The following is a 14,106-nucleotide window of genomic DNA, read 5'->3' as shown; positions in this document are numbered from 1 at the left end:
AGAATTACAAAACCTTTGACTCTTCCTTGTACACGACAAACGACCCACTTGACTTCTACCGCAGTAGCCCTTTCCAGAACATCTGGCACAATTCTTCTATATGATTTCCTTTTACCGGAACTCCGATAGACTTCTCAACCGTAGATTTATCAAAGGGAATAACTAAAACTCTAAGAGATTCAATTTAACGCTCACCACATATGATCTCTCTTAGCACAGCCTCCAACGAACTCTCTGGGGGTGAAAAATTCGTGCATCTCTCTTCTATAATGATGTATATATATCAGTACATCAAACCATAAACCTGGGCCCACTAAAAACATGTTTTTGAGCATAATAGGTACGGGGTGTCCGAACAGGTTAATGGGCTGTCCGGACACGGCCTTGCGGAGCAAAAATAAGATTTATAGAATTGATGTCCGAACATGGGGAATTGCGGTCCGGACCCGACCTGTCCAGTCTTGATCAACAGTTCCGATCGATGGGCGTTTGTGGTCCAATTGAGCTGAAATTTTGCAGGGACGTTCATAACACATGAATCTACATTATGAACGGTGGAGATTGGTTTCTGAGCATTTTATATTAGTGTTTGAGCCCGTGAAAAGTAGCTTCTGCATTTTTGAACTGAATTAAGCCAACACAAGAACTAACAATAGCCAAAAAAATACTTTTGGCAAAAATTTAAAAACGAAACTTTTGCTCAAAAGCTCTTTTTGACTTAAAAGCTATATTTCTCAAATGCAATTCCAAATATGCTTCAACTTTGAGCCAACTTTTGCCTTATTTTTTTAATTTAAAAAATAACAAAATAACAAAAAAAAAAAGTTTTTAAAGCAATAATTTTTATTTTGGTTATTCTTTTTTTGGTATTTTTTTTAAAATAAAAACTGTATTTTGCTTCAGAAATTTTTTCTTTATGTTTTAATTTTAAAAAATAACAAAATTGAAAATTGAAAACGTTTCTAAAGTAATAATTTTTTTTTTAAAAAAAATACCGAATAAAAGAATGATCTAAATAAAAATTATTACTTCAGAAACGTTTTTAATTTTTAATTTTGTTATTTTTTAAAATTAAAAAAATAAGAAAAAGTTAGCCCAAAACTAACCCCAAATTGGAGGTGTATCATTCCTCTGTAACGACTCAACCAATGAAAAGACAAAACGTGGCAATTGTAGTTATTGCCAACTAATCCGAAGTCAAGAATATAAAGTTGCGCGTAACGCCGTCCATGACGGCCCACGCGTCTTTTTCGGAGCAGGAGAAGCTTTCTAGCTCCTTTCTTTTTTATTATCCGTATTCGAAGAAGACATTATTTAGCGTATTCAAATGTTATTGTTTGATTATAAGGTTTACAAAATATCAATTCCCTATATGAAAAAATTTTTCCACGAATACAAAATAATTATATATTGATTTTACGCAGTGTAGAAACATTACGGGAGTAATAAAGACGACAAAAAAAAAAAAAAATGCTATTCCATTTCTATCGCTCTCCATATAATTTATTCTCTGGCTACGCTTTCTTCTGGTCTGTGAATCTCATTGCCTTCCGCACCGTAAGTCGACTTGGGAATTTGACTTGAATTTTTAACTACATACAACTGATCGGATCGGAAGAGGAAATCTGAAATGGTAAAGGAGACGGAATACTATGACGTGCTTGGAGTCAGCCCTACGGCTACCGAGGCCGAAATCAAGAAAGCTTATTACATAAAGGTGAATGAAATCTTCTTTAGCGTTTGGCATTTCGTTTTATTATATGCACTAGATTTCCAGGTTGATTACATGTCTTTGAGGGATTCTAATCTAAAATTTGTGTTGATCTCTTCCGTTTAATACTATAAGGTCGATGCTTAAAGAGGGATCCCTCGGATTATAATGCCTTATTCGTTTGGTGTTCGAGGGGAAAACGTTCCCAATTGTAACATTTAACTACCGATGGACCTATTACACTTCCCTCACACCCAAGAGTTGACTTCGCCGCTACCGCCATCCCTTTTTTTTTTTTTTCCTTTCTTAATTTTCTTTTCCGGCTTTTTCGATTGCTTACTCCCACAATAGAAGCAGGTCAACTATCCGATAAGCTGCTAACGCTTATAAATTAAGTCCAATGACTCTTCACTTCTTTGAGGAACATTAAAATTTAATTTAATAGCCTATGACTTTTGTAGTTTACCCCTGTTCGCTGCCTTTCAATTTTATCCATCTTATTTATTGGCCTGAAGTTGATCCCTTCTACTTCAAAACGTCCATCCTTATGATTCCTTTGTTTTATTTGATCTTATTTACATCTCTTTTATTCAATGGTAAAGGAACTTCCATCTATTTTCTCAAAACTGTGAATGTATAGAGTTGCCAAAAAAATGTTGCTGTTTAAAGCTTACTTTGTCCAGAAGATTCTGTCATCATAAGCTTTCATATTCGCTTTTTCACACTTATGGCTTTTGTAGTTTGCCTTTGTTCGCTACCTTTCCATTTTATCCATTTTATTTATTGGCCTGAAGTTGTGCCCTGCTACTTCAAAACATCCATCCCTATTATTCCTTTGTTTTATTTCATCATATTTACATCTATTGTATTTCAATGGTAAAGGAACTTTCATCTATTTTGCCTAAACTGTGAATGTATAGAGTTGCCAAAAACTTCTTGTTGTTTATAGCTTATTTTGTCCGGAAGATCCTGTCATCATAAGCTTTCATATTCACCTTTCACTTCTAGACTATTCGATAACTGGGACATTGTAGAACACTAGCTAGAAATGGATGAATTCTGTACCATTTTATGGATCATTTATTTCTTTCTTGCTTGCAGGCACGGCAGGTTCATCCAGATAAAAACCCTAATGATCCTCTTGCAGCACATAATTTTCAGGCAAGAATTTCTTTCTTGGTTATTGAATACTGTATTCTACTGGAAATGCTTAAAGCAAGTTGTGTTACTCACGGCCCTGGAAAGCTTTTGTCCCAACAGACTAATGTCGCAGGAATTATATTCTAAAATTCTACAATCTGTTCCGAACCAAACATGCATCTTTTGATTCATTTGGCTCTCGTGTTCAATTTTTTCATTTACTTATAGGAAATTTCAAATATTATATTATTATTTTAACAATACATAAATAAGCTTATTTCTTCTTATTTTTATTGGCTAACCATTGGCTTAGATAGAAAGAAATGGGTGGGGGGAATTGATCTTGAAATTCTCATTTCTTTGGGTCCATATCATTTGACAACACGAATGTTCTAAGAGAGAAAATTTGTAACTATTCATTTAGAAGTCAATTTGCTATTGATATTAAAGAATTAACATTAGTGGAAAGACTACCATGTTGTGCAAATGTATGGTTTTGCCCAAGGTCATAGTTCCATCAACCAAATTAAGTTTATTGGCACCATCTTTATCTCTTTTCATTTAACAAATACAGTGACGTTTGAACATATTTTAGTATGTAAATAACTTGGTGGCACTGACCTAACTCTATTTATTCCAAGCTCTGCAGAATAAGCCGGGCCACTTTCTTTCTTTTTTGGTCCACTAGCTCCAATCTCCTCCTTTAAATGGAGATCATAATACTTGTTATATAATTTTACCCCACTAATTAGCATGTTTAGCCATCAAACAATCATAAGTCCAACCCTCATTGAACTATAAGTTAGATAACTATTGAAATCAAGAGCATAAACTAATATGAAGCAATTTTGGCATAAAGTATCGCACTGAAATAAAACATGAATGGTCCTGATTTCTTCCCCTACTTATGCAGATGGTAGTTAAGGACCTAAGTTTATGAGTCTTTTATTATCATCGTCATTATTTTATTGTCGTTGTTGTTTCAAGGAAAGAAAAGAAAGAAAGAAAAAAAAAAAAAAAGTTTCCTAAACTGATTATGCCGGTCCCATGGCTTGTGTACCCCCTTACTCCTGTGTCTCTAAAGTAAGAAGTGGCAAGTTAGGCATATCTTCTGTATGATCCTTTTAGCTTTTTATGATCATTCTGACGCATGTAAACTTAAAATAAAACATAAATAATCAACAATGCTTAATTTTTAGTATAAAACATTTGGACTTTTTTCCGTATCATGTTAACTTCTCATATTTCTGAAATTATTTCTAAGATTATGCTTGGCATCAATAAGATGATTATCAATATTTCATACCTGAGTGATTAATAAGAAAATTGTAATAAACTATCCTCTGCGTTGTAAAATTTAAAGAATTAAATAAAAAATTGATCCAAGTAGGCTTACGCCTCACAAGCTAAAGCACATATTTGACTGCATTGGCTTGTGAATTGTATGGATAACAAATTTCCTTGGCTTATATGATGTATGCCAAACAAGACTGCAGCATATTGCTTAGACATTAATGCTTCCAAGGATTTCAAATTACCTTCAGTTCAGCATTAGTACAGTCTTATAGAATTGTAGGAATTTTCTGTGTGGGGTTTTACTATAGTAGCAGGGGATTAGGATCCTCTACAATTTCTTTAAAATTGTAGATTCTCAAATTACGCAATTTTGGTCGGTTTTACGCATCGAAACGCTTGAAAATGTCATCTATTAAAAATGTGATATATTTCAGTTGAGAATTGAGTATATTTTCATCACGTTCTTGCTCTAAATCCAGAAGCAGGAAGCATAAGAAAATTTTGCATTTAGACCTTTTTTTTATGCTTATGTAAAGTTTAGGATGCTGCTACATGTGTGCTACAAGTAAAGGTATCCTTAACCACTAAAATTAACTTCAAATTTGTTTGCTGCTTGGAAATTGTCATTCAACTTCTTGGCATATGGGACCTTCAACACAAGATTTCCTTTTGGTTCCATGATCACATGTATTAAGAAAAAGTTCAGTGGATGCTTTGTTGGGTCCTGGGAATTTTGTTTAATCCAGTTGAAATTTTCTCATTCTATGTATGACTACAATAGTTACACCAATATTGTTATTTTCTACAATTTCTACAAATGTTGCTCTCAAAAGAGTAACAACTTTAAGTGCTCAATTGCATGGACAGAATTGTGGAAGTAACCAAGGGTACCAGTTTGGTTGTCGTAAGAGCATTAGGAAGTGGTATTTTTACAATTTGGGTGTGTGTTTGTTTATGATTTTGAACCATTAGTAACTTTTACAAATCATTCATTTCGCTTCAGGTTTTGGGTGAAGCTTACCAAGTATTGGGCGATCCAGCCCAACGGCAAGCATATGACAATTATGGGAAATCAGGAATCTCAACGTTAGTTTCTTGTTCTTAATTTATGAATACATGAATTTCGAGTTTGATAGGGTGTTTGACTCCTCATACTATATGTATGTATATTGTTGTCAAAATTTATTTTCTTTTTCTGATATATTGCATGCTTCCTTCCTATTGCAGTGAGGCAATTATCGATCCTGCAGCTATCTTTGCGATGCTTTTTGGCATTGAGCTTTTTGAGGAATACATAGGCCAGCTTGCGATGGCATCAATGGCTTCACTAGACATTTTCACGGAAGGGGAAGAGTTTGATGCTAAAAAGTTGCAAGAAAAAATGAGGGTATGAGTTCAACATGCCTCACCAATTGTATCTTTTTGTTATTAATTTATATTATCTTGTATCTTTTTTGTGCCTGTTACTAGGGTCTTGTTACTCCTTTAGGTGCATGAAGTTGGGTTTCTAATAGCTATGGAAGTAAAAATGCTTTAACAAAAGAAGGGAAAGAGAGTTTGGACACTAGTAAAAGTGATATGATTTTTTCTTTTTCTCCTCTTTATCTTCATCACTTTTAAAACTGATGGTTCTTGGACAGAAATCTAGGCTCATGATCAACCTTAATAGTTATACACCATGAAGGTGATCTTGTTATGGCACTGAGATGGATGCTTTGGTACACCTACCTCAATTTATAGACCAATATCATCGTACCATGTAAGCATCTTATTATGAAAAACTGCTGAAATAAGCATCTTAACTATAAAGAATCACCAAAATCACCAGGCCAAAATTTAGATGTATTTTGACGTTCACCCTATGATACCATTTGACATTCTGACATTTTAGCGTTGTAAAAATCTGGGACCCACCTTTTGATTGGTAAGAGGGGATGTCACCATGGCTTTATAAAGGAACTCAAGCATAACTATAAATAATGACAAACTGAATGGTCAGGGTTCTTGAAAAGCAACTAAGGATGGGTACTGAACAAATGATGGACTCAAAATCTTTTAAAGAGAAACCAAGGATGAGTGCTGAATAAAGGTGAAACATTTAAACAGAGATCCATCATATGCGAATATGTTTATAATGATATGATAAGTTTTCTTGCATGTCTAAATGGAGATTGTGATTTACTTGTTGAGAAGTCTCGGTTTTCAGGGTATTCTTGTTAGGCACCAATGATCACTTTTTTGTGCCCTAGACTCTTGTGATATAATCATTGACATACATACGACCAATATTATTGGCCACTAGGAAGAGCATAGCATGTTTGCAACATGCCAATTGATGCTTTTAGCCAAAAGATATATCAAAGTAATAGCATGTCCTCACAATAGATATATCAAGCTCTTCAAGTCACTCAAGATGAAGTTCTTGAAGGATAAATGTTGCTTAAGATGAGGACGCATGTAGCTAGGGGCTATCATAACACACGCATGCCATGCAGCCGGGCAGATGGGAATTATCATGTAGCTAGGTGTTATCGCGTTACCTCTTGAGCTGTACCCCATTTGTTTAAGATGTAGTTATCATTTTATTACGTTATGGTTTATCTACTCTACGGTAATGTTTATTTAAAAACTAGGGGAAACTTCGCTTACCCTCCTCGAACTGTCATAGGTTTTGCAATGTTGGCCCCAAATTATCAAAAGTTGCAATGTGGGTGTTCGATGTTTCAACCCCTTTCAATTGCCCCCTAACGTTTGGGTTTTTCGTTAATTCAAACAACTAACAAGTGAAATGTCTCTTATATCCATGTAAAATTTATAAAGCTACAAATATACCATTGACTAAAAAATTAAAATAAATAAATAAATAAATATATATATATATATATATATATATATATATATATAATGTTAAAAAAAATAATAAAAAAAATAAAAATAAAAACAGAAAAATGAAAAAGAAAAGGATGAGCCATGGCGTGGCCGTGGGTCAGTCCAGATCCGCATTGTCCTTGCGAGCTTGGGTCTTCTCAATGCTAATGACGAAGAAAGAACCACTTCTCCTGAAGAACTCATTTCCATAAGGGTCTTTGATTTGAAGCCCAAGAGTACTGCAAAGAACTTTGCTTCTCTCTGCCTACCTTGGGGAATGCCAACTAAACGTCTATTGGAGAACTATGCTAACAATGGTAACTCCCAGGGGGAGGAGAAAAAGATAAATGATAAGGTTTATGGTAAAGATGGTGGTGGTGATGAGAATCCAAGAGATGATTATGCTAACAATTTCCATGTTCATCACAGAAGACACACGGTGTGGCCATGGGTTAGTGACGACCTATGATGTCGCCATGGGTCACAGTGAGTCTGGTAGGACCCACAGCCAGGACATGGATTAGTGCATTTTTTTTTTCTTTGTTTTTTATTTTATAAATGGGGGTATTTTGGTAAGTTTTGTTTCTTTTGTTAGAATTTGAGAAAAAAATCATAACAGATGGGGGATACTGAAAGTAGTTGAAATATCAAACACCCACATTGTAACTTCTGATAATTTGGGGCCAATGCTGCAAAACTCAACAAACAGTTCGAGAGATGTAAGTGAAGTTTATGCTAAAAACTATTATTGATGAATAAAGGCATGCCAAGTATTTGAATTCCGCAGACTTGTTTGAAGGAGGCTCAGGTTCCCGCTAAGAACCTACACTAAATTTATCCTATTATGCGCTTGAAAATTGAGAACGTAACATTTGGTATCAGAGTCAGGCATGTCGGACTTCTGAATTGATAATTGGAGCTAAAGGTGATGTGTTTGGAGCTACAACTCTCCTTTCAAGGGCAAATCATGGAGCGAATGGAAGAAAAAATAACCAAAGAAATGGCTAGTGCACCCAACAAAATGTTGGTTGAAGAAAACCATGGGATCCAATCTTATGAGTAGCTAAAGACACCCACCGACTCTGGCCTCAACCTAGTCAAACCGCATGTCCACTCCGCCATATATTATTTTCCAACTGTGAAATGCCAACAACAGATGGTCACCACCACAGTAACATACTCACCATTGATGGTGAACAAGTGGCGAACATAGAGGCAACAAATGAGAACCAGATGTTGTGGACCAACTGCAGTGCGTCGCCACTACCGACAGAGCCGAAATGGACGGCAGCGCCACTGTATGAGGCCAACCCACCACCTTGCTTGGCCATAAATACACAAACCAATCGCACCATCATGCTAATGGCACATAACCAACATGTGTGGCCATGTACGCTCAAAACAATCTGCATCGTCATCACATTGCACTGCCAATCGTGAAGCAACTCAGTGTTCGAATGGGAGAAAAAAATTCAAGAAGAAATACGGGGATGTTCATTGCCGTGCGTAACCAAAACAGGGGCACAACGAGGCTTATTATCAGAGAAGACCCACAAGCTGCAATTTGTTCGGCATTAGTCCCTTTCACTTGTAGAAGAGGAAGAGAAGCCGCCTGAGAGTCGGCCGCAACAGAAACGTTTTAAGCGCCTGAAGAGGAGTCGATAGAGGTACAGCAGAAGAAGGAGAAAGAGCAATCTCAGGCTCATGATCTGCAACAAAATGTATCTTCTAGCGAAGCACCTTGTGCTTCCATGGTCGGTCCTAAAGTCACAAGTCGTTGTCAGAAAAGAGAAAGCCTAAGGAAGAAGGCCAAGATGGCGATGGTGAAACAGTGGTGCTCAAAGGTCCAATAGTGGGTACCCGAGGAGGCATGGAGAGGAGAGGGGTGGCCGGGTTAATGGTTATCGAGGGATTACATAAGGGCTAATGGCGGTTTTAGGGGTTAGAAAGTTGGAAATAATGGTAATGAAGAGAGTAATGGGAATGGGGGTTAGAAAGTTGGAAATAATGGTAATGAAGAGAGTAATGGGAATGGGGGAGGTGATTTGGAGGTGATTAATGAATCTGAGGGATGGCAGATTGTACGTAGTTGGAAAAGAAGCAATGGCCAAAGATGTGTATTCAATGAGAATGACAACAGGACTAGCTTGGCCAAAGAGACTCAAGTTGTAGTGCTTGTGGCCAATCAAGTATCTGCGAAGGAAGTTCAGAGTAATGGTGATGGCAGTGACTCTGAAAATAAGCCCACTGATGAGGAGCCCAGAGAGGAGAAGAAGAATTCTAATGAAGAAAAAAGGGCAGACGATGTTGTTATAGAAACTGTTCATACACAGCTACCTATTGAGTTGGATGTCAGAGAACAAGTTCAGCCCCAAGCAGTTTTAGATCATCGTCGCAGGAACAAAGGCATTGAAGTGCTCATACATTGGCAAGGAGACAGCCCTGCAAACACTACGTTGGAGAAGTTGGATGAGATGCAGCTTCAAGTTCCCCACTTCGCCCTTGAGGACAAAGGGCAACTTCGGCAGGGGAGGAATGTTACAACATAAAAGTGAGGCCAATGCAGAAGACCATAAGCTTACTTGGCCCATGCAGAAGACCACAAACTTACTTTGCTCAAGATGAAGTTGCCAAAGATAAGGACACATGTAGCTAGGTGTTATCATAACACTTGCATGCTTTTGAGCATGGCAGATGGGAATTATCATGTAGCTAGGTGTTATCGCGCTACCTGTTGAGCTCTATACCATTTGTTTAAGATGTAGTTATCATTTTATTACGTTATGGTTTATTCTTCTACTATAATTTTTTTTTTTTTTTTTTTTTTTTTATGAGTTATCATTGATGAATAAAGGCATGCTAAGTATTTGAATTCCAAACACTCGTTTGAAGGAGGCCTAGGTTCCGTCTAAGAACCTATTCTAAATTTATCCCATTACTTGCTTGAAAAATTGAGCATGTAACATTAAGTTACCTACTAATCCACACAATAAAAATGTGTATTTGAATGTTGTTTTCTTTCTCATTCTGCCTTAGACATGCAAATCCTTGTTTTCTTATGGATTCGTTTTCCAAATTCCTGGTTCCCACAGGTTGTTCAGAAGGAAAGAGAAGAAAAGCTTGCAGAAATATTGAAAGGTCGACTTAACCAATATGTGCAAGGAAACAAAGAGGAGTTTGTCAGACATGCTGAAGCTGAAGTAGCAAGGCTATCCAATGCAGGTAGTCTTTGCCTTTATTCTTTTGGTTGGTGCTTTGTTTTTGAAACTGCTGGCTTTTTATTTCTGATATCCTTAGCGTTATACTATTTGACAACTTGTAATTCAACTAGGTATATTGGGAAATTTTAGTCAGTAGGTGAAGTCAAATGCTCCTTTCTTGATGATTATATCTATTAATATAAATATTAGATTGTTGGCTGGTTGGTTATGTTTGAAAGGAAGTTTTTTGCAAGTTTTTAATATCAGTAAGCTATTCACGCCAGGACATAAAGTGTATGGAGAAGACCAATTTTAGGATATTTGATTGTGCAATTTGAGTCTTTTGGCCTACATCCTTGTTTAACGTACTGCATTTTTATATCTTTATTGATGCATTGCAAAGGTATTTTTCTTATTCATTTTATTTTCTTTTTTCTACAGCTTATGGTGTTGATATGTTGAATACAATTGGCTATATATATGCAAGGCAGGCCGCTAAAGAGCTAGGGAAAAAGGCAATATATTTGGGTGTGCCATTTATTGCTGAATGGTTTAGAAACAAAGGGCATTTTATTAAATCCCAAGTAACAGCAGCAACAGGTTAGTATATATTTCGGGCTTTGGCCAACAGCCATGTCTAGTTGTGGTGTGATTGTGTTTTGAATTCTACCCTTTTAGAAAATTGATCCATCAAATCTATTAAACTATGATTATAGTACTTTTTCTTATTCCTTATTCTTGCCCCAAAAAGAGACTAGATTTTTCAGATCATATCATGGTAAAGGCTGAACCATTGGAGTTGCTTTGTGTTTATTTATGATTGTTATTTTGTGTATGATATCTCATTGCCCTTGAAACCCTAGATCTGGGCTTGCAACGCATTGGTAACTCTTTTAGTCCCATGTAGTCAAACCATTCATTGGTGCCTGGACCATTAATCAGGACAGGGTAGTTGGTGCAGTGGTAGTATTTATTTAGGCTGTGTGCCTGTGCTCTCCCAAGGTTGTGTGTAGGGTTGACTACCAACCTTGGGAAATATTTGTATATGGTGATGAATTGGTTTTTTTCTTGCTGGTGACTCCAGGCGCGATTGCTTTGATCCAGCTGCAGGAGGATATGAAAAAGCAACTCAGTGCAGAAGGAAACTATACTGAGGTAGAGCTCGAAGGATACCTGCAGTCACACAAAAAATTGATGGTCGATTCCCTGTGGAAGCTTAACGTAGCTGATATTGAGGCCACTCTATCCAGAGTTTGTCAGATGGTTGTTTTTCTTCTCTTGTTATTTTTGATAGTTGGCTGACACTGAAGTAGATACTGGGTTAATGTTTCATGTAATCTATACATTGTTTACTTAGGTTCTTCAAGACAACAGTGCCAAGAAAGAGGATGTCCGTGCTCGAGCAAAGGGGTTGAAAACTCTTGGTAAAATCTTCCAGGTATTTTTTTGGTGGCTTTTTCCACAATAGCCTGTGGTTTAATATCAACATTCTCACATTAGATGGCTAACAGAAACTTTGGTATAAATATAGAGAGTTAAATCATCCAATGGAAATGAGAGTGAAATTGTGGTAGATAACGCTGTGCATAAACTGAATGGAAGTGAATCAAGCTATGATGCTTGCCCTCCTAGTACGTCACCAAAATCTTCAAACCCTGAGGAGCCATCCTATTCCACATCTGCATTACAGGTACCTTTCTATCCCACTAATAAGTTCATTAATTTTTTGGATTAATGCAACATACCACAGGTTTAATCTCAAGTGGGCCTAATTTGTACTAATAAGAAAAAATTGTCTAGGGTTTTTCTCGTTGAATTTCACGAAATAACTTTCAACTTTCTAGTATCAGTGGTATCAGTGGATGTTTTGACACACAAGAAAGCAATGAATGAAAAGTTGTCATCGAAGTATAACTCATTCTTATGCAAAATAGATGAGAGGATAGAAGTTCAGGAAAACTTTAAAAGATTGCAAGATCTGGCCTAGCTCCTATCACGTGGGCAGGATCCTTCGTGCATAAACTTCAGATATTTTATAATGTAGTTCTTTTTTTTTTTCATAATGAGACTATTAAGTGGGAAAACAAAAAATAAAATAAAAAAAGGAACTTAGACAGTTCATAACCATTTTATCATAGAAAACTCTAGGGTTCGTTTGGTAATATTTCTTTGAGGGTTATTTTTGTTTTTTGGTTATGATGTGATATAAAGGTGAAAGTAGCTTCGAGTGTTTTGTGAATGTTTTATGTGTTGAGTTATTTGTTAATATTTTTGTTTTTTTACTAAAAAAACATAGGCAGTCTTAAAAAGCATTAGCAAACAAGCAGTAGAGTCTATGCTCTCATGGAGTGTGACAAGCTATAGAGAGCTCTTTGTCATGGAATCCTAATGATTGTCAAAGCCAAACAAATTGAAAATCAGGGAGAACTTTGGAAGATCATTACTGAATACACTAAGATAGATATAGCAACATTGACGCAGATATTGCCAATTGAAATATGCCTAGGATGAAAACTCTTTATTCATCTTCTTTTCTCATATCAGTATCACTTAATTCTCTTTTTCTTGTGATTTTCCCCCCACTGAAACAATTGGACGTGTCAGAGCCCCTATGTGGAGGCCCCCAACTTTGGCAGCCCCCACTGTAACTTCCCAATGCCGGCACCGCCACCTGGTGCACCAAGACATCCATCAACAGGCAGGGATTGAGGATGGAAAAGTTTGATATCTTGTGTGAAATGCTTGTCGTGTATAATATCCTATCATATGTATCAATGTTGTGGTTGTATGAATAGATGATTGTGCTGGAAAGCATATGCCAACTCTGGCTGAGCGGGCATGCTGTAATCTATGGAAGACAAATAATTGTATACATAGAGGAGGACATGGTTGTAGAAGGTAGTGTTTTTCATTATCACCAGCAAGCTGCGATTGGCTGCCACTTGACGTGAATGATGTTTTTCAATGGACTGTCATTCTTGTATTTTTTGGTTCTCAGGTTCAAATTAGTTTTGAGGATTTTGCTTTATACTTGGGCCATTTTGGGACACTCACCGATAATTTAGACACAGAAGTAAAAAACTATTATTTCCTCTGATAAATTAATATGCGGTGCTCGAAGTTGTGTCGTTTTGTCTGGAATCAAAGCCTAATAGAACGAGTCGTCTTGTCTGAACATGCAACTCTTTCATGCGTTATAGTATCTGAGTTTTTGACTAAAAGTCTACAAAGAACTATAACCAAGGAACTAATCTGATGTGGTTACCCTTTTCATTTGGTTGATCTGGTCAATGATGAACTCTCCTTCGGCTCTACTATCGGCTTTTCCTTTTGTTATATTCATCTTTTGCCCACCCTGGAAAAAGAAAATCATTAGCTAGCTTCTGTCGTTGATCGCAACCCCATATTGATTCCCTGCTTCAGGAATAAGTGACGGTTTCAGCAAGCGACGTATGAATGAGATGGCGTTAGTTTGTCGTATTTATATCCTGACAAAAAGTAAATATAAATTGATACATGTCATATTAAATCCAACATAAATATTGACAAATAAAATTGCAAAATAGAAGAATGGACAGCAATAATAAATGGAAACTCTACAGGAATCAAGCCTTTTAGGATAAAAAGTTATATATAGCATTACTCTATATAAAATTAGAAAGTCGAAATGTTTAAAAAACATTTAGGTCATATGAAAAAGACAAGAGAGTTTTATCATACCTATTATAAGTATATAACTGGCTAGTATACTAATTATTTATAAGGAAACAAGCTAAAGTTAAATTGATAAGTATGTTTTTGATGGCACTCAAATAACTCAATACATTCACCTTTATGTCCAAAATTCAAGTTTAATGGTGTTAAATCACAATTTATCCTAAAAGAGTATTT

General features: G+C 36.2%; 1 protein-coding gene across 1 annotated transcript; it reads left to right on the top strand.

The window, feature by feature from the left end:
* Positions 1 to 1,351: 1,351 nt before the first annotated feature.
* LOC132189004 (chaperone protein dnaJ 10) lies at positions 1,352 to 13,198 on the top strand. The gene is made up of 10 exons (XM_059603469.2): positions 1,352 to 1,717; positions 2,813 to 2,872; positions 5,151 to 5,233; positions 5,375 to 5,534; positions 10,108 to 10,237; positions 10,657 to 10,815; positions 11,300 to 11,478; positions 11,573 to 11,653; positions 11,747 to 11,905; positions 12,820 to 13,198. The coding sequence occupies exons 1-10, from the start codon at positions 1,631 to 1,633 to the stop codon at positions 12,922 to 12,924; spliced, it is 1,203 nt and encodes a 400-aa protein (XP_059459452.1). The 5' UTR covers positions 1,352 to 1,630; the 3' UTR covers positions 12,925 to 13,198.
* Positions 13,199 to 14,106: the final 908 nt, after the last annotated feature.

Source organism: Corylus avellana, chromosome 9 (genome assembly GCF_965113065.1).
Source record: "Corylus avellana chromosome 9, dhCorAvel1.hap1.2, whole genome shotgun sequence".
Classification (NCBI taxonomy): Eukaryota; Viridiplantae; Streptophyta; class Magnoliopsida; order Fagales; family Betulaceae; genus Corylus; species Corylus avellana.
This window is presented reverse-complemented; position numbering and strand designations above follow the sequence as displayed.